This window comes from Staurois parvus, unplaced genomic scaffold, assembly GCF_062004578.1.
Source record: "Staurois parvus isolate SC_StPar_1 unplaced genomic scaffold, SC_StPar_1.0 ptg000002l, whole genome shotgun sequence".
In the NCBI taxonomy this organism is placed as follows: domain Eukaryota; kingdom Metazoa; phylum Chordata; class Amphibia; order Anura; family Ranidae; genus Staurois; species Staurois parvus.
This window is the reverse complement of record NW_028317798.1, coordinates 5,026,498-5,054,478: the sequence shown is the minus strand read 5'-3', so window position 1 is coordinate 5,054,478 and position 27,981 is coordinate 5,026,498. Positions and strand designations below refer to the sequence as shown.

The window sequence follows — 27,981 nt, the reverse complement described above, 5'->3', positions numbered from 1 at the left end:
TAGCTGAGTAGCCTATCATTTTCTGCACTTCTTTATATGTTTTCCCCTCTCCAGTCAACTTTTTAATCAAGGTACGCTGTTCTTCTGAACATTGTCTGGAACGACCCATTTTCCTCCAACATTTGCTGCCTTCCTTCCTTAAATAAGGGCAAAAATTGCCACCTGTTTTTCAAAGAATGAATGGCCTCCTAATAGAACTTCACACTGCTATTATTTTGAACATGCCCTTTCAATTAGTGATTCAATTACACAGAATCAGCTGCATGCATGTCATGACTATTGGATTTCTATTACTTTACTACACCTGCTAGTAAATTATTTGCCATGTAGAAATATCATTTCTACCAAAAACAGTGATTGATCAGGTTAGTGATGTCTGACTGCTATTATTTTGAACACAACTGTATGCTTCTCAGATGGTCAGGGTGGTGGTTGCTGGCCTACTGTCAGAGAACATCAGGCTCTTCAAGGGAACCAGACAAGAGTGCCCCTTACCCCCTTTGCTGTTTAATCCGGCTCTGGAACCTCTGTCCTGGTACTTAACCGAAATAATCCCCTTGCACGGAGTCTATATTGGAAGGTTTGAGGTGTGCACTGTTCTTTTTGCTAATGATGTCTTCATCTTTACTACTTACCCATCTGCTGACATGACCATCATAAAAACCACATTCGTTGAGTTCTGTAGATGCTCAGGCCCCCGTATAAACTACAGTAAGAGTGAAATACTACCCTTAGGGTTCCCCCGACATAGACCCTGGCTAGAGATATCCCCTTTCCCTATAGCCAAAGTCAGCATCACTTGCCTGTGCATCAAGATAGGGTAACTTCCATCTTCTCTATACTCTTAACTTTCCACCCCTCATACAGAGAATTGTACATGAACTGGAAACCTGGATGGATCTACCCATTAAACTTCTGGGGAGATGTAATTTGTTCAAAATGGTGAGCTTTGCTCGATTACTATACCCACGCCAAACTATTCCCCTCCTTTTGAAACATAAAGATGTCATCCTGTTAAATAAAGCAGTTACTTATTTCCTGTCACATAATAAGAAACCCCAAATAGGTGTGGACAGGCTTTATCACCCTCGCAGTGAAGGGGGTGAAAACTTGCCAATATCAGGGTGTAAAATATCACTTGCAAGCTTTGCGTTGGCTAGACTAGCTCTCTTCCTCATCCTGCTATTGAAACTGGACCCTTGAATCAGAAATGACATTCCTTATTCTCTGGGGGTATTGTTACATAGTAAATTGAAGCAACTTCCATCTGCACTTCAACACAATTTATTATTGAGAGAGACTCTCAATAACTGGGAAGAGGTTCGCAAAAAATTGGGCATCTCCCCATTTATCTCCAGACATCTTCCCACACATAATATTCCAATGTTTCCTTCAGGAATGCAACATCAAGCCTTCACCATATGGAAAACCAAAGGGCTGATATCAGTCTTTCAACTCTTCTACCTTGCATCTGGTAACCCTCAAACCTTTCAAGATGTCACAGAAGAGTTTACCCTATCCTCACACCACCTCTTCCACTTTTGGCAATGTATTAGCTATGCCAATTCTTGCTATCATGACAAATCATAGAGATTTTGGCTTTCCTTGATCGACACTCAAAAATACTCCATCACAGACATCTACAGACCTCTCAATATGCAACACATGAAACCGTTCAGCTCGTCCACAACAACCAATTGGCGGAAGGACTTTCAATCTGAATCTCTGTCGAATAAACTAGTTGATATAATAAAATATCTCACCTGATCACCAATGAGGTATGGGGAGAATCTCAATTAAAGCTAATACAGAGAGCATATATACCTTTCCTCGCCTCCAAATCCAGTTCACAGACTGCTGTCTGCCCTTTGTGTGGCTCTCCTAAACCAACCTTAGATCGTCGCCTATGGCTATGCCACCCCATAACAGCCTTTTGGAACCAGGTGATCAATTTCATCATTGGCATAACACAGCGTCACATCGTCACATCAATTTCATCATTGGCATAACACAGCGTTACTTTATTGGGAAAAGCTGGACACCCAACTGTTCCATCATACCTCTGATCTACATTTCACCTTCAGGTGGGAAGCTTTCATTTACTCCACTTTCTCTACTTCAGACTTGCATCTCTCTGCACATCTTTCCACTACACCAAAGAACTCTCATGTCTCCATAAACATTTAATGACTGACTTAGGATAGTAACTATTCTAAGTTTTCATTACTATCTCTATTTATATTGATACTCTACTAGCCTGAACAGTATTCCAAGGTGCTATGTGCTGGTCTGGTCTTAGTATTTTATTTTCTGTTTCTTTCTTATAGACCCTTTATGGGTCTCTGTGCTGTCTTTGAGTGATTGCCACTGTACAATTTGGTGTTAGACCATGCTTGAGGCTGGCCCCATGAATCCCTTCTGTATAGGTGGAGACCTCTCTGCTCTGAGAGGGTCTATCCATATCTCCGTATGCTTTAGCCAGGTTACATTTTCCACTTCATTAGGAAGGGTTGTTCTTTATGTTCTGACATTTCCTCTACGCTTCTCTCCTGTATTTTGCTCCCAGGAAATGTTATGTTTCAGGGCTGTGACCCCGTCCCTGGGACGTGGTCATTACCCGGACTGTTCGTATTATATTAAAACCTAATAGAATGTATTATTAAAAAAAAATACTGATTAATATATATTTATGGGTTGCCTTCAGAGTGCCATTCTTCATTTTATTTATATGTAAATTATCCTATATTGATGGGCAGAGCAAAACAATCTATACAAATTCAAGAAAAAGGATGTAAACTGTGCTTCCATACAGGCAAATCCCAGGTTTTTGTCCTTGTAGGTAGGAAGAAACAATTCCACTGATTTAAAGGAAATTATAAAGAATGGGTCACGTTCGACATTACAGAATATCGTACTTTAAGAGCCACATGGCATTGGTACAGTACATTTTGTAATGCATATCCAATGTTAACAGCCTAAATGAAAACTCCAAAGCTGGTAAGCAGCTGGCTTTTTGAGAAATAATAATAATAATGAGAATAATCACTTTCCATATAGATTTATTGATTGAACAATATACATTTTTTGAATATACTGTGTGTTTTTATATATATATATATATATATATATATATATATATATATATATATATATATATATTTTTTTTTTTTCTCCTGTTAGGTAAATTGGAAATATTACATGTAAATATTTCATACTTACCCTTTTGCAGCTAGTATGTGGTGTGAGCGAGTCTAGCATGCCAGGGTTTCAAACAGCTGCCTCTGTGCTGTGAATAGCAGGATCTCAGTTTTTTGCACACACCCGCACCCACACCCAAATGTGTCAAGTCAATCTCCAGATGACATACTCAGCACATGTTATACTTGAAAATTTTATAATAACATTTTGAAAGAATTGCTTATTCAGACAGTGAATAACTTACAAATTAATACATAAGTTTAATTATACTGAAAAAAAATTAACATACCTCCATTAGACTCGAGTGTATACCAATGAGATAGGGCATCGGTGCACTGCCAAAAGAAAAAAAGGTTAGTAATAGTTACAACTGAAAACACAATTCTATTAAAAAAATATATTTAAAATAAATACACAAAAACACACACACACAAAAACAGTATTATCCTCCTTTCATTTGGCTAAACCTATTGTAAATTTTATAAATATATAGTTTGAATAACAAACATGTCATACTTACCTACTCTGTGCAATGGTTATGCATAGAGCAGCCCTGATCCTCCTCTCAGGTCTCCTTCCGCTGCTGGCTCCTTCCCCTACCGAGTACCCCCATAGCAAGCTGTGTGCTCTGGGAGGGACTTGTACATGCTTGCTCCTGAGCTGGGTCTGTGTGTCCAATGACAGAGTGTGGCTTGGCCCCACCTCCTGCCCCCCCCTCACTGCCCGTGATTGACAGCAACGAGAGCCAATGGCTCCCGCTGTTGTCTCTGAGCTTATGCGGAGGGAGAGAGCCGAGATAACCATGGCTCTAGTGTACATTGCTGGATCAAGATTAAGCTCAGGTAAGTATGGGGGGAGCTGAGCATTGAAGAATTTTTACCCTAATGAAAAAAACAGCTTCAGCCTTTACAACCACTTTAAGCCATATTGTTCATTGGATTCAAAAAAGTATAATATTCTATAAAAATTTTTAGTTGGATAGAAAATTGAATCAGTGTGTGTGTCTATATATATATATATATATATATATATATATATATATACACACACACATATATACAATAAAATATATATTTATATATTTTCTTTTTATAAAGTGTTAGCAGGAGTTTGGCTTCAATTTGTTTAATCTGCTAGTCATTGTAACACTGTCCTTCCCCCAGTCTGATAATGCTGCTGTCCAAAGGTCTCTCTGTTGCTCCTTAATTCAATAAGCTAATACAGGAGGTGTTACCGGCTGGATTACCAGGTGAAAGCAGAGGGGGAGCCTTAAAAAAAGAAAACAAATTCAGCCACCACATCTGCTGATTGGTAAGCTGCAATTTAATACATGTTTGGTTTTGTGAAGGGATGAGAGACACCACACACCACTAGCTCAACAGGTGAAAAGAAATGTGAATAGCCTCAGTCTTGAGCTCCTCCTGAGCTCTGTCTCTAGTGAATTTTGCCCTGCCCATCAGGGCTTAATCATAGAGATGATTCAGGAGGATACTTGTTATGGGGAAATGCATTGTTCAGTGTCGAGGCAGTGATGTCAGCTCGTACAGGCGAGCCAGTGGGTCCCTAGGAAGCTCCATGTTTTTGTTTTTTTTTAACATGCTTGAATCTTCTGTTGTAGCTGGTAAGTGTTACTAATTTTATAATAAACCACTAAGTCTATACATACTGCTTTACGAAACGTTTTCTTCTTTACACATAATATACATCATTGCTAACAGGTGCCCAGAGGAGAATAGAGTGGAGCATATAGCCCTGTGAAGGGGACACAGCTGCTGTATCTGAATAATGGAGTCACTGGAGGACCGGAAGCGCCAGTGATGTGAATACTGGCTTTGTCAGCTTGAGCCATCCAGTGATATTGATCTCTGTTTGATTAAAGATCAATTTGGTCTGTGCTTGTGTTTCTGGGTGAAATACGCAGAAGCACTGGAGCACTTTTTTTTATATTCTTCAGATTTTTTTTAACATATAAAAAAGTCATTTTAACATATATTTTTAAATGCATTCCAAAAGGTAGACTAAATGTATTTTTAAAGACATACAGTGTATTTGAAAATGTATTTTTAAAAATATTTTTCATGTATTTTGTAATATATATAAAAAAAAAAGCATTTCAACATATTGTAGCATTTCAAATATATGTCTATATATTTGGGAAGAATATTTTATACTTTTAAAATATATTTAAAATATATTTTTCTTCCATGTGGGTACTGACTGTATGATAAATGTTTTCTTTGGGTTTAATACCGTTTTAAGTCAAAGGTATTTGGGTTGATAGGTACCTTCAGATTAAAGTAACCAGCATTAGCTAATAGTGTTCAGAGAAAAAGTTCATCTAGCCAGAACTGGTACCAGGGGGGTCAGCTTTTAGCATAACTGAATAACTGGGGTATAAAATTGGACACAATTATGTATCTCCATTTAAAGTCAGACTAAACTCATTGATTTACGTTTCCTAAAACAGTTACATTCAACGGATGCTGTGAATGATAACTGCCCCAGTTGCTTGTGCTCTCAACCAGACTGCCAAGTCATCAAATGGCTGGTGTAATAACTGATCACACATGCAGCACCATGACAACTGCAGATAAAACTGCGGCTAAGATGGCAGCTCCCTTGGCTGTAAAGAATTGGAGGGTTTAGTTCTGCTTTAACCACTTTCCTACCGAGCACTTTTACCCCCTTCCTGCCCAGGCCAATTTTCAGCTTTCAGCGCTATCATACTTTGAATGACAATTGCACGGTCATCCAACACTGTACCCATACGAAATGTTTATACTTTTTTTGAGAAAGATAGAGCTTTCTTTTGGTGGTATTTAATCACCACTGGGGTTTCTATTTTTTGCTAAACAAACTAAAAGACTGAAAATTTTGAAAAAAAAAATGTTTTTTTCTTAGTTTCTGTTCTAAAATTTTGTAATTAAGTAATTTTTCTCCTTCACTGATGTGCACTAATCATGCTGCAGTGATGGGCACTGATAGGCGGCACTGATGGGCATGGACAGGCATCACTGATGGGCACTGAAAGGCAGCACTCATATATGGCACTGATAGGCACTGATAGGCGACACTGATAGGTGGCACTGATTAGCACTAATAGGTGGAACTGATGGGCACCAATAGGCAGCACTGACAGGCACTGATAAGTTGCACTGATTGGTAACACTGACTGGCACCGAAAGGCAGCTCTGATGGGCACTGATATGTGGCATTTATATACACTAGTAGGCACTGATATGTGGCATTGATGGGAACTTACAGGTGGCATTGATGGGCACTAACAGCTGACACTGATGGGGCTACACTGATCATCAGGGTACTGATAATCAGTGTAGATGTTCGCTATGAGTAATGACGATTACTGTCTCTCCTCACGAGCTGTCAGTGGGAGGACAGAACTGCTGATAACCGGCATTTCCTATTTGCATGTGATCAGCTGTGATTGGACACAGCTGATCACATGACAGAGCCGACGTCATCGGCTCTTTACTGTGATCGATGATCCACTGTGTCCCAGGGACACAGCGCACAACCGATTGCTGCAGCGCATGCAGTTAGAGTGGGAGGGCATCGTATGATGTCCTCCCAAAAGGAGAGAACCACTGCCCTCCCATCATTACGTTATATGGCGGGCGGGAGGTGGTTAATACAAATAAGGCCTCATGCACACAGGATGTTTATTTAACTCTCCTAGAAGCCAGCAGTGTTTTTGCAGTAAAAATGCCTAACGGTTGTAAAAGTGTTTAACGCTTTTACAAGCTTTTACAGACATCAAGCTCTTGGGCATTAATTCATTTCATTGGCAGAATAAATAATTTATTCTAGTCATTGAAATGAATTAATGCTCAAGCACTAACATTTAGGCACTTTTAGCAGCTTTTATTAGCTTCAAACACTTTTTCTGCCCAAACTCTGAGGCCTCATGCACACAGGATGTTAAAAAAAACTCTCCTAGAAGCTGTCCTCTGGCAGCAGCATTTTTGTGTGTCATAAGTGTCAAGCGCTTGGGCGTTAATTCATTTCATTGACCAGAATGATAATTTATTCTAGCCATTGAAATGAATTAACGCTCAAGTGCTAAACATGACTAGCGTTTAGCCTTGTCAAGTGTTTATTCTGCCAAAACGCTACTGCTCCTAGCCGCACTGACCCTGGGGTTTTTTTCCTGCTGGTAAATGCTACTGCTACTAAAAGCTTCTAATCCTATGGGCACATAGGACAACATAGAGGGCTGTTTAGAAGCAGTAAAAAAAAACCCGCCACGTCCATAAAAGTGGCTACAAAAATGGTCTGTGTGCATGAGGCTGATGCTCCTGGATGCTCTGGCAATGGGTTTTTTTATACCTGTCTCTAAAAACCTCTTAAAGCTCCTGACACTAAACGCTGCTAAAAACCTATGTGTGCATGGACACATAGGTTAACATGGAGGAGAGTTTACAGGTAGGAAAAAAAATGTCAGACGCCCCTAGACTCCCCTAGAAGCAGATGTAAAAATGTTCTGCGTGCATGAGGCCTTAAACTTGGTCCTGTGTGCTATCTCAAATTCATCTTATTTCTCTGCCCAGCCTGATTTTGTTCTTACATTAACCTAATAGCACAGTATTTAAATCACCATGCCAATGCATTTCCTTAACCGTAACCTAAAACAGCTGATGAAAGGTTACACTCTAAAAAAAAAACCAAGAAAACAATGTCCACTTTCATATTAGTCTCTCTCACTGGTCACCTTAGGGAGCTCCCCTTGGAGATGAAATTCTGCATTCCCAAAACACAATGAAAAAAGAAATGGCTCGTGCTAAAAATGTAAATGCTGTTGTGGCTTTCATTAGTTCATGTAATGTCAGCAGTCGCACTGCTTCCACCGGATAGCGAACACTTCCCCCAAGTCCAAAGGTTATCTTGCACAGTCATCTGCACAGAAAGGCTTCAAAAGAACATCATGTATCCACATCAGGCAGCAATAAAAAATCAAATCCAGATCTAATGTGGTTTGTTCATCTCAAAATGTTCTACAAGCCCTTAACACCTTCTACACAAAGGGACTATTGAAGGTACTTGGGTCTGTACATGGAAGGGCACCTGTCAATGAACTCTTTGATCATTATCTAAACCCTGTCCTATGTTTTAAAAAAGTAAAGAACATTATAGCATGTGGAATATTAAATAAAGTTAGATTATGTCACAGTTTAAAAAGTCATAATTTTATGTAACCCTTATAGCATTCCATTGTCATATACAATATTATGCAGCTCTCAGTCTCTGTATGAACCGTATATAGTTAATATTAAATGACCTTACATGGTCGGGGGAGTGGCTGAACATGGCGCTGGGAGACCGCTAAGTGCAGGAGCTCCCGACGCCCGCCATGAGGACACTGCCTGGGGCCTGACCTAACTACACCTTACTCTGTAATCATATCTGATCCTGCTAGTGGTCCTGGCCAGCGCTTTGCGTTGTCCCCACGGCCTTGGTCATGTGGCGGCGGTGATCTCTGGCAGAGGGACCAGGCGGCAGCGGTCTAAGGCCTTGGATCCCAGAACTCCTGGAGGGACCAGCGCCGGCCGACGGGGGGTGCTCCCTGGAGTGCAGGAGGCACTGAGAGGGAGACAGAGGAGGTGCCTGAGCAAGGAAGGTCCCCAGGAGTGACGGTCCACCCAGGGATGCATTAAGCTGGCAGGACACCCCAATAGCTTGAGAAGAGGGACACACTGCAGGAGACCCGGAGGCCAGGACACAGGACATCTTGGGCTCCTGCCCAGAACCCCGCTCAGGTGACTCTGCAAACTGGAGCATGAGATCCCGACTGGGATAGAAGAATGCAGAGACAGACGGATCCAGAACCCCAGGCTCAGAGTGTGATGGTGAGCTGCCGTAGGCAATGGCAGGAGATTCAAGTCTTCTGTTGTTAGTAATTGTATACCTGAGCTGTGGGGCTGGGCTGTTAGAAGATCAAGGAGCCAGGGTATATCAAGGGCTAAGTAGTGCTGCTAATAGCGTTTGTGCTATAAATACTACTTGGGACTGTAAAGTCATTGTAGAAGAACAAGGAGGACGGGTCTAAAGTGGGTGTGAGAATATTGTATATTGAACATTGAGTGGAAAATCTGCGGCTAAGTGTAGCTAATATGAAGAACAGATCCACTAAAGGGGAGGTGAAAAATCCTGCAATCCAACACAAGTTCTAGCACAATAAAGAATTACTTCCCATTACAGGAAAAAAAGCCCAGAGATACAATGTCCGGGGAAACAACAGGAAAGAGGTAAAAAGTATGATGGGGAGCACTCTAGATTGTCATTTGGAGTACAGGAAGAGAATCAGATTAATGAATCGATAAACAATGACAGTGTAAATGATCAAAATGTCTCAGAACAACAGGGAGTAATACACAAAAACAGAGATGGCAGAAATGTTTGCAAAACTGGAACTTTCCATGAAAAATGAAATGGCAGTGATTCATAAGGATCTTGGACGAATATTAACAAGGATGGAAGAAGTGGAGGAGAAAACAGAGACACAGGCTCAGCAGATATGTAACCTGAAAACACAGTTGGAGGAGATGCGAAGGGAACAAAGAAAGCTGTCATTTAAACTGGAGGACCAAGAAAACAGAGAGAGAAGAAATAATCTAAGGTTTAGGGGCCTCCCAGAGGATTCATATGAAGAGGACCTTTGGGAAAAAATAAAAAAGGTGTTTAACCCATTGACAGGTAGACTAGCCACAGATTCTCGGAAGATTGAGAGAATACATATACTAAGACGCCCACCAGGAGTAACATCAGACACCCCTAGAAACATGATTGCTCAATTCCATCATTATGAGGACAGAGAAAGAACACAGAAAAAATTGCGGGAGACCCCAGAAATAAAATTTGGAGAAATGAAATTACAAGTCTTTGCAGAAATTGCCTCGGAGACATTAGCTAGAAGAAGATTACTGAAACCCTTATTGGATCAGATGAGGGAAAAAATAATTCAATATAATTGGGGATTCCCGGCATGTCTGATCAGGTGGAAAGAGGGGAAATCAACAAGGCTAAGATTCCCAGAAGAACTTAGTGACTTTTGTAAAAAATTAGAACTGCAGAATGTGGGAATTGTGGGGTGGTCAGAGGGGTCAAGTGGAAGTGTAAAGTCAAAAAAGAGAATTGGCAGCCAGTGAATAATAATAGGGGGATGAATTGTTGTCTCCCTTCTTCCTCCTTTTTTTTTTATCCCTCTTTCCCCCTCCCCATCCCCCCCCCCACCCCCCATGTTCCCAGCAGGTCCTTGGGGAGGATAGGTAGAGATGGTCGGGCGTCGGGAGGCCAAACGGGATATTAAACACTTAAATCCCATGCTGAGAGCTGGGGGTAGGAGTAAGCGTCCATGTTCAGGGTGTTACCCCACATCAGGAATCACCAGTGGGGGAATCCCACATCAGATTCCAGGGCAATATATAGGCCAAGGGGTTCTTAGTAACTTAGGTAAGGGTTGGGGTGGGTGTGGGGGGGGGTGAGGGATAGCAGGGGAGAGGGGGAGCGGTGGGATGGAGGAGATGAGGGTGGGGTAGGAGGAAGGTCAATGAGATGGGTAAACTATACCGTTTTCCCTTTGAACAAGAAAGAGAACAGAATTACTAGATAGCCTGATTAATTTTACGACATATAATGTGAAAGGTTTAAACTCCCCTACTAAAAGACATAAGCTACTTAGAGAAAATTCACCGACTCTACGCAGATGTTGTGTTCTTACAAGAGACATATTTATCAAATGATACTAACATTAAACTACACTTGAGGTACTATCCAACATGGTATTATGCAGACTCACCAATACAAAAAGCTAAAGGAGCAGTGATCGGGTTCTCAAAAAACTTGAGTTTTGATGCGGAGGAGAGAGGGCCGGTTTCTATGCTTAAGAGGGAAAATATGGGGTCAAAGCTATACCTTGGTTAATATTTATTGCACGAATCAAAACCCAGAAGTATTTCTGTATGGAGTGTTGGGGAAGTTATAGAGTTTAAGAGGGGGATGCTGGTCTTGGCAGGAGATTTAAATTTTTGTCTTGACCCATGGATGGATACATCATCGAATGCGCAGAGAAGGAGGAGGTAAAAAACTAAGAATGTTGAAAAAGAGGTTACATCAAAGTCAGTTAATGGATACATGGAGGGTGAAACATCCTAGAGAAAGAGATTATACCTTCTTCCCTCTGGCGCAGAGATCGTACTCACTGTTGGATTATATAATAATCGAGCTAAGACAATTGGATTCATTGGTTAAATCTAATATTGAAATGTCTATCTCGGATCATGCTTCTGTCACGGTGGGATTAAAGGTAGGAGGCGAATGGAACAAAAGGGCAATGTGGAAACTAAATGAGACGCTTATAAAGGACCCTGAAATAGAGAAGAGACTAAGGGAGGTAATAGAGCCGTTTTTTCTGCTAAACAAAACTGAGAAACTCTCTGTGGCCACCATTTGGGAAGCACATAAGGCATATGTGAGGGGAATCCTGATAGCCGCAGGAGCCAAAAAAAAGAAAGATCGTGAGAGAAAAATAAAGGAGGTGACGGAGGAACTGTATAGATTAGAAGAGGCACATAAAAAGAGACAGGAACAAAGGTTTATTCGAAGATCATACTCAAAAGAGAAGAGTTAAAAGACCTATTGGAACAGGAATCAAGGAGGATTTTCAATAAAGTTTCAAAGGAAAGATATCAGTGGGGGAATAAGCCAGGAAAATATCTGATGAAAAGACTTAAGGAAAAGAAATCAAAAAATTATACTGAAAACTGGTCTACTCCACCACCGATATTGCTGAAACGTTCCAAAAATTCTGTAGTAAGCTGTATGATGTAAAATCAAAGAACCCGAAAGTTATCGAGGAAGAAAAGAGGGGGAAAAGGCTAGAATACTTAAAGGCAGCAGACCTGCCAAAAATATCAAAAGAAAAATTAGAACAAGTTATCTCTCAGGAGGAAATTAATAAGGCCCTGAAGAATACAGCAGGAGGGAATAGACCAGAACCTAACAGGTATATGGTGGGGTATTATAAGATATTTAGAGACCTATTGGTTCCTAAGTTTTGTATATACATGAATGCCTTAGGAGAGGGAATGAGAATAAGAGCAGAATCATTGCAAGCGTATATAACGATAATTTTAAAAGAAGGAAAGAATAGCTCACAATGTGCTAGCTACAGACCTATATCACTTCTAAATACAGATACAAAACTGTTTGCGAAGAGGCTTGCTACGAGGTGAAAATAGCTGATGCTTGGATGGATACACTTAGATCAAGGGGGCTTTGTCCCAGGAAGGGAAGGAAGGGATAATGGTTTAAGAATATTGCTTCTTTTACACAAGGCAAAAAGAGAAAAGTTACCAACAATTATATTGCCGATCGACGCTGAAAAAACTTTTGACAGGGTAGACTGCAGGTTCATCATAAACACCCTAGAGGTCTTGGGAATAGGGACTAAAATGATGAGTTGGATAAAGGAGCTCTATAATGGCTCGACAGCAGCGGTTAAGGTAAATGGGTTTCTTTCTGAGTTTTTTAAGATGTACAATGGTACAAGACTGGGATGCCCCTTATCCCCGTTATTTGTTTTATCCCTGGAACCTTTGCTGGCAACGGTAAGAAAGAGTGTAGATATTAGAGGAATCAAGATAGGCGATTTAGAGCATAATGTAGAGACAGAGTATATGCTGATGATATGCTGTTTTATATTATGAACCCTGGTTTAACGTTACCTCACCTAATAAGATTACTAAAAGAGTACAGAGAGCTTTCAAACTTGAAAATAAACCCCATAAAATCAGAGATCATGAATATTAATGTTTCAAAGAAAGAGACGCAGACTCTACAAAAAGACTTCCCATTCTCATGGAGGGAGAAGGAATTAGGCTACCTAGGAATAAAGCTGACCTCTTATATAAAAAAAATATACCGGGTAAACTATATCCCATAAAAAAACGAAATAAAGGAGGAGCTGAGAAGACTCTCAAGAGGAAGGGACTCTTGGATTGGGCGTATAAATTTGGTCAAGATGCTGATAGTTCCAAAAATCCTATATAAATTCTATATGCTTCCAGTCCATATCCCAAGATGCTTCTTTGTGATAATAAAAAAATTAATACTTAAATATATATGGGCTAATAAGAAACCAAGCATTAAGTATGAACTTCTGTGTAATAAGAAAGAAAAAGGAGGATTACATTTGCCCAATATTAAGAATTATTATACTGCGATGATACTGTCACGAATTTTAGATTGGACATACAGTATCTCACAGAAGTGTCTTTTCATGTGACAGCACTGACAAAATTACACTTTGCTACAATGTAAAGTAGTGAGTGTACAGCTTGTATAACAGTGTAAATTTGCTGTCCCCTCAAAATATCTCAACACAGCCATTAATGTCTAAACCACTTGCAACAAAAGGGAGTACACACCTTTAAGTGAAAATGTCCAAATTGGGCTTTTTACAGGGTCTCAGGCGTGAATGGGGAGAAGGTGTGTTAAATTTGGTGTTATCACTCTTACTCTCTCATACTGGTCACTGGAAGTTCAACATGGCACCTCATGGCAAAGAACTCTCTGAGGATCTGAAAAAAAAAGAATGATTGCTCTACATAAAGATGGCCTAGGCTATAAGAAGATTGCCAAGACCCTGAAACTGAGCTGCAGCACGGTGGCCAAGACCATAGAGCAGTTTAACAGGACATGTTCTACTCAGAACAGGCCGTGCCATGGTCGACCAAAGAAGTTGAGTGCACATACTCAGCGTCATATCCAGAGATTGTCTTTGGGATATAGATGTATGAGTGCTGCCAGCATTGCTGCAGAGGTTGAAGGAGTAGGGGGTCAGCCTGTCAGTGCTCAGACCATACGCCGCACACTGCATCAAATTGGCCTGCATGGCTGTCATCCCAGAAGGAAGCCTCTTCTAAAGATGATGCACAAGAAAGCCCACAAACAGTTTGCTGAAGACAAGCAGACTAAAGACATGGATTACTGGAACTATGTCCTGTGGTCTGAAGAGACCAAGAAAAACTTATTTGGTTCAGATGGTGTCAAGCATGTGTGGCGACAACCAGGTGAGGAGTACAAAGACAAGTGTGTCTTGCCTACAGTCAAGGATGGTGGTGGGAGTGTCATGTTCCAGGGCTGCATGAGTGCTGCCGGTACTGGGGAGCTACAGTTCATTGAGGGAACCATGAATGCCAACATGTACTGTGACATACTGAAGCAGAGCATGATTCCGTCCCCTCGAAGATTGGCCCGCAGGGCAGTATTCCAACATGATAAAGACCCCAAACACACCTCCAAGATGATCACTGCCTTGTTAAAGAAGCTGAGGGTAAAGGTGATCGACTGGCCAACCATGTCTCTAGACCTAAACCCTATTGAGCATCTGTGGGGCATCCTCAAACGGAAGTTGGAAGAGCGCAAGGTCTCTAACATCCACCAGCTCCGTGATGTCGTCATGGGAGTGGAAGGGGACTCCAGTGGCAACCTGTGAAGCTCTGGTGAACTCCATACCCAAGAGGGTTAAGCAGTGCTGGAAAATAATGGTGGCCACACAAAATATTGACACTTTGGGCCCAATTTGGACATTTTCACTTAGGGGTTTGCTCACTTTTGTTGCCAGCGGTTTAGACATTAATGGCTGTGTGTTATTTTGAGGGGACAGCAAATTTACACTGTTATACAAGCTGTACACTCACTACCTTACATTGTAGCAAAGTGTAATTTCTTCAGTGTTGTCATATGAAAAGATATAATAAAATAATTACAAAAATGTTAGGGGTAGGATAATATTTCGGGGAAATGGTTTAAAGATGTAGATGCATGGTTGGGGAATGTAGTAGTTAAGGGGAAGTTGTGCACTTTTCAAGACTTAAAGAGTAAAAAAGATATTTTTGGCATTAGATGAATTGAGATATTATCAATTAAGACATTTTGTTTTGAAGTTGCCTCAACCCCTGAAAATGGCGGAGGACGTGCTCCCGTTCAAAAAGATGTTGGGTTCTAGTATGGCTCCAAAACATGTCTCTTCTGGGATATATAAGACTCTTACTGAATTGAGGGGGGCGCATCCACTGCTGTTTTAGAGAAATGGTAAAGGGAACAAAAATTAATGAATCACAGAAAAATAAAATTTTTAAATTAACATGAACACGGCCTTTGTCCAGGGACATCCGCAAGAGTGGGAACTTCCCGTGCCCACGTTGCGGATGACAGGGCTGAGGTGGCGTCAGCAGGACGCCGTAGCCCGGAACATCTTTGCGGGGAGGTTCGCAAAGATGGGGACACAGTGGGGGGCCAGGATGACACTGGACCCCCCCGGGACATCAGAGGGCTGGGGGCCTCTATACCGTGACAGGGTCTAACCTGACCCTTTTTCTTTTTCAAAAGCTTTTATTGTCTTTAACAAGTAGTGAAAGATTCTGACAGTTACTATGATTTGAGTTAAGGCATAACTAGTACAATATATATGTAAACCAACTCTTTTTCAAGAATTGGATGTGGCAACATTACTCCACTACAAGATTATTACGTTTCAGCTCTAAACTAAACCTTCCGTTGTCTCCTTTCTTTTGAACCTGGACAACCACAAGAGAGCACATTCTTTGTTTCATTGTTAGGTAGCTGGCTGTCTTTCTATGCTACCCTAGTCCATTTAGACCCTTATGATAGTAGAATGCTTGAGATGTACATATACAAGGATAAGCACAGAACAATTTACTCTCTACAGGGTCTGGCAGAGCAGGTCAAGGTGTCAGATACATATCTGAGTAATAATCCTAGTTTCCTAGTTTCAGACATGTCTTCAAACAAGTACCTTGAAGTCCTCCATCTTGTTTATATAATCAACCCTCTCTAACCAGTCCCATTGTTGGAGGCTCCTATACTATAAAATAAACATACCCATGGATCCTTCTGTATAGTTGTCCCCTGTATCTCTTGTATAAATTGGATTATATCTTGCCAAAACCCCTGTATTTTTGGACAGTCCCACCATATATGTGCCATTGTTCCCTTAGCTCCACATCCCCTACAACAGAGCGGTGAGACTTCTACTTGTCTATGTGCAACACTCTGTGTCAAATACCATCTCGTTAAACACTTATAATTAATTTTGACCGTGTTCATGTTAATTTAAAAATTTTATTTTTCTGTGATTCATTAATTTTTGTTCCCTTTACCATTTCTCTAAAACAGCAGTGGATGCGCCCCCCTCAATTCAGTAAGAGTCTTATATATCCCCGAAGAGACATGTTTTGGAGCCATACTAGAACCCAACATCTTTTTGAACGGGAGCACGTCCTCCGCCATTTTCAGGGGTTGAGGCAACTTCAAAACAAAATGTCTTAATTGATAATATCTCAATTCATCTAATGCCAAAAATATCTTTTTTACTCTTTAAGTCTTGAAAAGTGCACAACTTCCCCTTAACTACTACATTCCCCAACCATGCATCTACATCTTTAAACCATTTCCCCGAAATATTATCCTACCCCTAACATTTTTGTAATTATTTTATTATATCTTTTCATATGACAACACTGAAGAAATTACACTTTGCTACAATGTAAGGTAGTGAGTGTACAGCTTGTATAACAGTGTAAATTTGCTGTCCCCTCAAAATATCTCAACACAGCCATTAATGTCTAAACCACTTGCAACAAAAGGGAGTACACACCTTTAAGTGAAAATGTCCAAATTGGGCTTTTTACAGGGTCTCAGGCGTGAATGGGGAGAAGGTGTGTTAAATTTGGTGTTATCACTCTTACTCTCTCATACTGGTCACTGGAAGTTCAACATGGCACCTCATGGCAAAGAACTCTCTGAGGATCTGAAAAAAAAAGAATGATTGCTCTACATAAAGATGGCCTAGGCTATAAGAAGATTGCCAAGACCCTGAAACTGAGCTGCAGCACGGTGGCCAAGACCATAGAGCAGTTTAACAGGACATGTTCTACTCAGAACAGGCCGTGCCATGGTCGACCAAAGAAGTTGAGTGCACATACTCAGCGTCATATCCAGAGATTGTCTTTGGGATATAGATGTATGAGTGCTGCCAGCATTGCTGCAGAGGTTGAAGGAGTAGGGGGTCAGCCTGTCAGTGCTCAGACCATACGCCGCACACTGCATCAAATTGGCCTGCATGGCTGTCATCCCAGAAGGAAGCCTCTTCTAAAGATGATGCACAAGAAAGCCCACAAACAGTTTGCTGAAGACAAGCAGACTAAAGACATGGATTACTGGAACTATGTCCTGTGGTCTGAAGAGACCAAGAAAAACTTATTTGGTTCAGATGGTGTCAAGCATGTGTGGCGGCAACCAGGTGAGGAGTACAAAGACAAGTGTGTCTTGCCTACAGTCAAGGATGGTGGTGGGAGTGTCATGTTCCAGGGCTGCATGAGTGCTGCCGGTACTGGGGAGCTACAGTTCATTGAGGGAACCATGAATGCCAACATGTACTGTGACATACTGAAGCAGAGCATGATTCCGTCCCCTCGAAGATTGGCCCGCAGGGCAGTATTCCAACATGATAAAGACCCCAAACACACCTCCAAGATGATCACTGCCTTGTTAAAGAAGCTGAGGGTAAAGGTGATCGACTGGCCAACCATGTCTCTAGACCTAAACCCTATTGAGCATCTGTGGGGCATCCTCAAACGGAAGTTGGAAGAGCGCAAGGTCTCTAACATCCACCAGCTCCGTGATGTCGTCATGGGAGTGGAAGGGGACTCCAGTGGCAACCTGTGAAGCTCTGGTGAACTCCATACCCAAGAGGGTTAAGCAGTGCTGGAAAATAATGGTGGCCACACAAAATATTGACACTTTGGGCCCAATTTGGACATTTTCACTTAGGGGTTTGCTCACTTTTGTTGCCAGCGGTTTAGACATTAATGGCTGTGTGTTATTTTGAGGGGACAGCAAATTTACACTGTTATACAAGCTGTACACTCACTACCTTACATTGTAGCAAAGTGTAATTTCTTCAGTGTTGTCATATGAAAAGATATAATAAAATAATTACAAAAATGTTAGGGGTAGGATAATATTTCGGGGAAATGGTTTAAAGATGTAGATGCATGGTTGGGGAATGTAGTAGTTAAGGGGAAGTTGTGCACTTTTCAAGACTTAAAGAGTAAAAAAGATATTTTTGGCATTAGATGAATTGAGATATTATCAATTAAGACATTTTGTTTTGAAGTTGCCTCAACCCCTGAAAATGGCGGAGGACGTGCTCCCGTTCAAAAAGATGTTGGGTTCTAGTATGGCTCCAAAACATGTCTCTTCTGGGATATATAAGACTCTTACTGAATTGAGGGGGGCGCATCCACTGCTGTTTTAGAGAAATGGTAAAGGGAACAAAAATTAATGAATCACAGAAAAATAAAATTTTTAAATTAACATGAACACGGTCAAAATTAATTATAAGTGTTTAACGAGATGGTATTTGACACAGAGTGTTGCACATAGACAAGTAGAAGTCTCACCGCTCTGTTGTAGGGGATGTGGAGCTAAGGGAACAATGGCACATATATGGTGGGACTGTCCAAAAATACAGGGGTTTTGGCAAGATATAATCCAATTTATACAAGAGATACAGGGGACAACTATACAGAAGGATCCATGGGTATGTTTATTTTATAGTATATGAGCCTCCAACAATGGGACTGGTTAGAGAGGGTTGATTATATAAACAAGATGGAGGACTTCAAGGTATCCAGAAAATATATGGAAGTAGTGGGAGGCCCAGTGATCTAATCCATGGTAGGAGATTCAAAGGAAATGTCTTGTAACACCGTAGCAGAATTAGAAAAACAGAAAAGAAAGGTGGGAGGTAAAGAAAGAATAGTAAGAAAAGGAAGAGTAGGAAGAGAGGATTGAGGAGAAAGGTTATAGACATGAACTGGAATGTTTGAAAGAGATGTGAAAAGTGATATGGACTGGGGTGGGTTGTGGGGTGGGTTAAGTGAGGGGGGTTGGGAGGGGAAATGTAGGTGAAATTTTGTACCTTGGATGCAAATGGTATACTGTTGTGTTTTTGTAATGAAAAACTTAATGAAAGATATAATTAAAAAAAAAAATAATGACCTTACATACCGACAAATGGACACTCCAAAAAATACAAAAATCAACTATTGAAATTATCACCTGGTCAGACCAAGCACCGATTATGACCAATGTCTTTGAACACACTACTTCATGTTCTAAACCCTTATGAAGATTAAATACCACACCCCTAGCAGATCCTAAATATAGCCAACAAATTATAGATGAAGTAGAACTTTTTTTTCTCAACTTATGACACCAAAGACATTGACCGATACACATTGTGGTCTGCCTATAAGACACTTGTAAGAGGAATCTTTCTTAAAATTGGTTAACATGCCAAGAAATGTTTGGAAACTTTTAAACAATTGACCCATACCCTGAAAGAATTGGAGGGACGTAATGAACTATCCCCATAATTTCAGTAAGAAAAAGACCTTAGATCAGCCAGACTCTCATTACGTCAATTTCTACTTGCACAACATGGTAATATTCTCAAATTGCTAAAAGCTACCCCCTACGCCGTAAAACAAAAAAGCAGGTGCATACTTAGTTAGACAATTGAGATCCAAACGATCTACTACTAAGATTGCATATCTAACTGATCCTTTAACATCAAAGTATTAGATCCCAAATCAATTGCTGAGGCTTTAAAACACTAATATGCCTCCTCTATGATCTTAAAAATTATCCTACCACTCACCAACCTACTTTAGACCAAATTAATAACTTCCTAGCTCCTCTCTCCCTGCCCACACTGACTAGCTCAAATCTCGCATCTTTATCCTGCCCTTTTACCGAAACTGAGATCTCAAATTAATTGATTCCTTACCTTCTGCCAAATCTCCAGGAATCGATGACTACCCTAATGAATTCTACAAGAGATTCAAATCACAACTCATCCCACATTTGGCCATCTGCCAAAATGTTGCTGCACCTTAACAGGCTGGCAGTGTGTTTTTTTCTTCCTGCCGCTAAACACCTATCTCTGCATGGACACAGGATAATGTTGAAGGGTGTTTAGAGGCAAAGGAAAACAAAAAAACTCTCAAAAGTGGTGTTCTTAACGCCCAGGGTGCATAAGGCCTTAATCTCAGGAACTAACGGGACACACACCACTTGCAGTTCATACCCATTTTACAGCAGACCTCTCTACTCAAAACATAAAAAGGCTTTGGCCTTTCAGGTTGCGCACTTCCTATCAATTGGATAGAGTCACTAAATCATTAGAATTGGCACAAAGTGTTCATCTCTAACCAATAAAACATCATGAAAAAGTAGTGTTCACTCCATCAAAAGGTTGTCACATTATGGGCCTGTGACAGAGGGTAGGCAGGACAGAACACACAGAGTAGATGGCAAACGCACAAAGCTTTATTGAGACAAACAGATGACAGTCTCTCCATAGAGGGATTGGCAGGGAGGGCGAATTTGCCAGTAAAGGGTAGCAAGGAGAGGCCAACCCACTTATAGTCCAACACTGAGAGCCAAGGAAGAGTCTCTGTAGCAATTGTAATCCAACAAGGGGGGGGGGGGGGGTCAGCACAGTAACAGTTCAAGTAAAACAGGGAGAGAGCATGTACTCACGGATCCGACAGGGTGACTGATCTCCCAGGGATAGAAAGTGGAACACAGGTACCTGTTGGGGTCCGGATCGTGCGTGCGGTCTCCCCTTTTGGGCTAGGTCCTCGGGCAACTGGCAGGCAATCTTGCAATCTCTCCCCTAGGCTGGGGGTCTCTGGATCTCTGGCAGCTGGCAGGCAGTGGCTGGGGGTCTCTCGGTCCCTGGCAGATAGCAGGCAGTCGTGCAATCTCTCCCCTAGGCTGGGGGTCTCTGGATCCCTGGCAGCTAGCAGGCAATCTTCCCCTGCTCTGCGGGGAGGCCTTAGGCAGGCTTGGGTCTCTGCAGAGTCTGGCCACGAAGGTCCCGCAGCAGCTGGGGCTCCTTCGGTGGCTGCGCAGCAGTGAATACCCCCGGAGCGCCCGGCATCAGTTTCTTAAGCTGATGTTGGACGCTCCCTGGTCGTCTAGGCAACTGGGGCGGGCCAGAGCTGGCGTGCCTCGTTGCTCGGAAACGAGGCACGCCCCCTGGACAGGGGCCGCGCCTCCCATGAGCACGGCCTTTGTCCAGGGACATCCGCAAGAGTGGGAACTTCCCGTGCCCACGTTGCGGATGACAGGGCTGAGGTGGCGTCAGCAGGACGCCGTAGCCCGGAACATCTTTGCGGGGAGGTTCGCAAAGATGGGGACACAGTGGGGGGCCAGGATGACACTGGACCCCCCCGGGACATCAGAGGGCTGGGGGCCTCTATACCGTGACAGGGTCTAACCTGACCCTTTTTCTTTTTCAAAAGCTTTTATTGTCTTTAACAAGTAGTGAAAGATTCTGACAGTTACTATGATTTGAGTTAAGGCATAACTAGTACAATATATATGTAAACCAACTCTTTTTCAAGAATTGGGTGTGGCAACATTACTCCACTACAAGATTATTACGTTTCAGCTCTAAACTAAACCTTCCGTTGTCTCCTTTCTTTTGAACCTGGACAACCACAAGAGAGCACATTCTTTGTTTCATTGTTAGGTAGCTGGCTGTCTTTCTATGCTACCCTAGTCCATTTAGACCCTTATGATAGTAGAATGCTTGAGATGTACATATACAAGGATAAGCACAGAACAATTTACTCTCTACAGGGTCTGGCAGAGCAGGTCAAGGTGTCAGATACATATCTGAGTAATAATCCTAGTTTCCTAGTTTCAGACATGTCTTCAAACAAGTATGCTGCTGTCGATGTTGATTGGCCAAAGACTGTGCAGTCTTCTGAAGTCATCTTGGGCAAACAGAAATACAGGAGAAAGAAAACAAAATATATACAGTAGGAGGATGTAATTATGTTACACACAAAAAAACTTCCATGCAATCCACTATACAAGTCAATAACTACCCTGAATGGGAGACAGGAAACTGCTAAACATATCACCCATCTTACCAAAGAAACCACCAAAAAGGGACTGGCCACGGAACTGCTGGAACTAATAACACCACAAATTTCTTCTTTTGCATTGTTCAGTCACATACTGTTTATACTGTATTTATGCTCATTCAAACATGCAAGGAAACAACGAAATGAAAATGCTTTTAAAGTGTTAATGGTTAAAGCACATCATTTACGTTTCTTGCTTCTTTACTGTTACTTCAAGGCAAGATGACAGACTTGTGGAGAAAACGAAAAACTCCCTAGGTGACTTGCCCTGTATAAGGCTTAGTTCACACTGTGTTTGGATGCTGAAAAAACATCCAAAGCCAGCACTTTTTGAAGAATGTTCCATCCACAGTTGTAACACTTCCATGGCAGATAGCAGCCGCTGTCCGATGACCACATGTTGTTGGCAGCAGCGTAACTGCAATGCATGGTGTTCCATAGTAACATTTTGATGGGGCCCTTTAGCAACTGTTCTTTGTGACACTTGGCAATGTCATTTAGGACAATAGTGCAACTGATCCTAACATAGTATATCCAAATCAAGGGCAGGTAGCAGGAGAGGTGTTAGCATCAGTAGAAAATCAGTACTGGGAAAAGCAGCAGAGCAGCAAATTGACTTTTATTTTGTATTTCTGCAGCTAGCTACTCAGTAGCATTTTTCAGCATCAACTGATCTTTGAGCATAACGAATAGGGTTTTTCTGTAAATTTTAAGCCATCCCACCCCTTATACTGCTCCAGCCTTCAAGAACTAAATATTGTGATTGTCAATAAACAAAAAATATTATTTTAATTTTATATTACGAAATAACAAAGGCTGCTAAACTGTAACTCTTCTTGATGCAGGAAGTTTCTAATAACAAAATATCTGACAATTTCCCTTTAAAGCAGGTGTAAACCCGAACTAAATTTTATTTATTTTTCTAAAGCCGTGTTTAACCACTTGCTGACCAGCCACAGTATATATACTGCGGATAGGTTGACACCTGTAGGGAAAATCATGTACATCCTTTTGCCTGCTTGGGCTAAGTGGATTTATGGACAAAACCATAATCCTCTACATGGCGTTTCAAACCCTCTTTGCTTAATGACCCCACTATATTTAGAGGAGTGAAACTGCACTAACCAATACTTTAATGAAAATTACTCTAGTGACACTAGAGGAGTATTAACTGGGTTGGGCGGCTCATAAGGCAACTGTCCGCAGTAAAAGAAAACAAATTGCTTCCAAAACCAAACAAGTTCACGAATATTCTCTCAAAGAACAGGAAGAGGAGCTGAGACAACGTATGTGGGAGCAGGAGTCTACTCCCCAATTAGGCCTTAGACATAAAATTGACTCAGCGCACACTGCTTTGAATCTTAGCCGAACCACAAAAGCAGAAAAGTATATTGGATGGTCCAGACACTGCTATTGTGCTATGAGTGACATCCTCAATACATTATTGGAGAGAAAATTCACCCCGATTATATAATCCTTTGCTGAAATTCCACTTACGTAACAGTCAACCAAACCAAATTCCGCAGTTGATAAGAATCAAGAAATGTTCAACTTTTTTTTATTACTAAGCTTTATGCTTCCCTTGAACCGTTGCCTAAAACATAAGCCAAAAATTTTTTTAAGGTCTCCCTCTTCCTCGAGTTGCGTGTCATCACGTAGAGATAATGGAAGGCTAGCCTACTGAATATACAAATGTCCAATACATGTTCAAACACATACAAGTGGTCCCTAACTGGCAGGTGCCTGACCAAACCAGACGGTTAGTCGATATTAGCTCTGCATTACAATCTGATTGGGACAAACAGGGAATGAGGAGAGGCATACTATTGTTTTTAGACCTTCACAAGGCCTTTGATTCCCTACCAGGGGCTTATCTTTTCTATACCTTAGAACGCTATGGATTTGGCCCAAACTTCCTGACTATGTTACGGCCATTATATAGAGAACCCACTACTCAACTCTTGGTTAAAGGTTATAGCTCACAATAGATCATAATACACAGAGGTAAACAGCAGGAATCCTATATATCATGGCCTTGGAGCCCTTGGCAATCGAGCTTAGCTGCCATCCTGATGTCAAGCGCATATATACTGTGGAGATCACCTATTGATGCTCCTCTACAGTCACCTTGTTTCCTAATCTACAGTATATCTGGTCCTACGGCATTTTACGTCTCTCCCCAGTCTCAAGGTTAATCACTCCAAGTCTTCAGTGCTGAAATTATTCCTATAAGATCACACTGTCCATACCTTACAAAATTAATTTCCCTTACACTTGCCTACCGGGAACTTTTAACCCCTTCCTGCCCAGGCCAATTTTCAGCTTTCAATGCTGTTGCACTTTGAATGACAATTGTGCAGTCAGGCAATACTGTACCCATATGAAATTTGTAAAAAATGTTTCACACAAATAGAGCTATCTTTTGGTGGTATTTACTCACCACTGAGGTTTTTATTTTTTGCACTATAAACAAAAAGAGAGCAAAAAATTTGAAAAAAAAAAAGGTTTTCTTTGTTTCTATTATAAATTTTGCAAACAGGTAATTTTTCTCCTTCATTGATGTGCATTGATGAGGCTGCACTGATAAGCAGCACTAATAGGTAGCACTGATGGGCACTGACTGGCTGCACTGCTGGGCAGCACTGATAATCAGTGCAAGTCTCCCCTGTCACATTTGCCAGTTATTGGCAGTACTTTCCTCACGCTGTGACAGCGTCAGGTAAGTGCTGCTGATAACCGGCAACTGTATTTACTTTGTAATCTGCTGTGTCATTGGACACAGCTAATCACACGGTAAAAGGCCACTGTAATCGCATGATCAGCTGTGTCTGTAGGACCGACAAAGCCGAGTGTGCACCTCTGGGGGCGTGTTCTGGGAGGATGTCCCTGGATGCTCTCCCAGAACTGGACAACCACGCAGTAGCCGTCTTTCAGCTATAGCATGGTTGGGAAGTGGATAAATTGCAGTCAGGAGTCCTTCCTTACCTTACCTTATACCCCAAAAAATATCCTCTGCTTTATAAGAAATTATCGGATTAGCTCAGTAGATGGTCAACCAACCCCCCATCATTGTTCAAACAATTTTACTCAATAAAAATAAATATTCTGAAGAGGATATTATATTTGTTTACAGTAGAACTAGTTTCAGTTACTGTATCTGACCTTAAATGGCTGTGCACACCTAAATTGCGGCCAGGGATTTCCAGACTTAGCCAAGTACTTTCATGCAGTGCAGCTGGCCCAGCTAATATGCTTCTATACCGGGCATTCCCATGAACTATGGATGAAGTTGGAATTGTCTCTTTATCCTACTAAGATGATCAGTCACTTGATGAGGATGTAAGCTATGTCCTACTCTATCTTTTTTCCACTGCTTGAAAGCACAGCCTGCACCTCTGGTCTCAATCCCCACAATTTCGCTTGGTGGACCAACAAAGGTCTGTTACTTATTATAGATATGTGCGACCATATAATTCCTACAGGAAAATATCAGCTTCAAGATTCAAAATCAGTATTCTGAGAAGGCACATTTCTTTACTCTAAAACCTACTTCTGATGTGACTTCCTCCACTCCAATGGAATACTTAAGAAGAAACTTTGATAAGCACACTGGCCACATATCCAAAAAATCTAACATATTGATTTCAGACTCAGCCAAATTAATTTATATGTAAAAATGGGAACAAGATATGGGCAAAACATTGGAAGTGGAGGACTAGTGTAAAATGGCACAGTATCGGAGTGTATCCAAGATGGTGACCGGAGGGGCTGCATAGGAGAGAGCTCTGCCACCTTGGAGCATTAATCCGCATCCATCCTGGGGGTAGAGGGATCCTGCCACCACCGGAGACCCCCGCGGACCTGACCTGCTGCCTGAAGAGGGGAATCAGGTCAGTTTGACCCCCCTCCGAAGTGACGGAGGTTTGTGGCCTAGAGCCGCCTCTGTGCGGACTGGATATGGCCTGTGACCCATCCAGGTGCTGCTGCCCCACTGCTTGGAGCCTAGTGTTGTGAGCTGCAGTCTGGGGGAGGGTGGTGCCCTCCATCATGGGGCCTACAATCAGGGGAGCCAGTGCGCCCATCCCGGGGGTGAGCCAGTCCAGCCTCGTCCGAAAGCCTCTAGGGGGGTGGCTGCTGCCTGGAGGGGGAACATCAGAGCTGTTTGTGCAGTCCCCCCTGAACATTTGGCAATCTGCCCTCTGCAGGGCCCTGGCAGCCCTGTGCTCTGCTTTGGGCTTGGGCTCTGGCTGCGGTCTACACCTGGGATGCCTGTGACACCTGTGGCATCTGAATCTGCATGAGGGGCTCCAAAACATGCCACAGCTCATATCTCCCCTTCCCCTTGAAGTGATAGTGTCCTGAAATACTACGGACAGAGTTGCTTATCTTCTGCATGGGTTCAGCTTCAGCCTAGTTTATCCTTATTCAGTCATATGGGTGGGCCGTGGGGGCCAAATACCGGTATTCCACTCCAATTGTTATAGTAACCATTTTCTCTGCCAATGCAAATGAATACTGGGGATGACTAGAGGAAAGCCTTCGAACGCTGGCAGAAGAACCAAAACTACACAAGCTGCAAAAAACTAGTTGGCCCTCGGGGGCTAAAGCGGGTGCCACCATGGCCGCATCCCCCTCCCAGGAGCTCAACCTACTTGCAGACTTTAATTCTCTCATGACGGCGATCACCAATTGTCAGGCGGTGCTCACCATGAAAATAGAACACCTGCAAACTGATGTGGGGCTGGTCCGGAGGGATCTTGACACGGTCCGGGGCCAAGTGACGGCGGTCGAGCAACGTGTCAGCATTGCAGAGGAAACTATCCGTGACCATTTGACAGAGATGCATACATTGCGGGTTAAGGTCAAATACCTCGAGACTAGAGCAGAGGATGCGGAGAACCGCAGTAGGTGAAACAACCTCCGGGTGATGGCTATGGTTATGTTTTTGGGGAGTTTTCAGTCCTCTCTCTCTGTTGCAAGTTATATTTGATGTTTTCTGTGTTTCAATCTGTGCATGGTGTCGAGCTAATATACTGGTCCTTCTGATAACTGTTTTACAGTTCTATGTTTTCTTTCCAGGGTTCAGCCTGAGTGGTCACAACTTAGCTCTCAAATACTTATTTTATGGCGCCCCCTGATTTTAAATGTATCTCCTGGGACGTACGGGGCCTCAACTCTCCCATAAAGCGCTCCTTGGTCTTCCAATTTCTCAAATCCTATAATCCACATATTTGTACTTTGCAAGAAATCTAACTAGCAGTAGGGTACTGGGCCTAAAGAGAGTTTGGGTTGGTCATTATTATAATGCCACACACTCTTCTGATGATGCGGCGGACATTCTGACACGGGGGGGGAACTGACTTGGGGTCACTGACATCTCCAGTGACACAAATACAGTGATCAGTGCAAAAAAAAAAAAACACTGACACTGTACTAATGGCACTGGGGAGGAAGGGGTTAACTTTATTATTCAGTGAAAGGGTTAACTGTGTGAGGGAAGTGTTTTACTAGGGGGCGGGGGTGTGTACTGCATGGGTGGGGGGGACAAGCTGATCGGGAGAGATAAACTCTTCTCTCTGGCTCAGCATGTCAGGAGCTGTCAGGGAACTGACAGGGTACTGCAGCTGTGCTCTATGTCAGTAATTGCCGCTAATCGCCGGGACACAGCCGGTAAAGACTGGCTGTGACCCGGCGACTGACATCCGCGGCCGTGATCGGCGGGACAGGTAGGGCGGTG

The 27,981-nt window shown here is 42.2% G+C and overlaps 1 protein-coding gene across 1 annotated transcript in view; it reads right to left on the bottom strand.

The window, feature by feature from the left end:
* DENND1A (DENN domain containing 1A) overlaps positions 1-27,981 on the bottom strand; it is a gene marked incomplete at its 3' end in the record, with an annotated part of 1,241,355 nt that overhangs the window by 588,616 nt on the left and 624,758 nt on the right. The window contains exon 11 of the mRNA XM_089664905.1: positions 3,488-3,533. Coding sequence (XP_089521031.1) covers positions 3,488-3,533 — 46 coding nt within the window. The remainder of the gene's footprint in view (positions 1-3,487; positions 3,534-27,981) is intronic.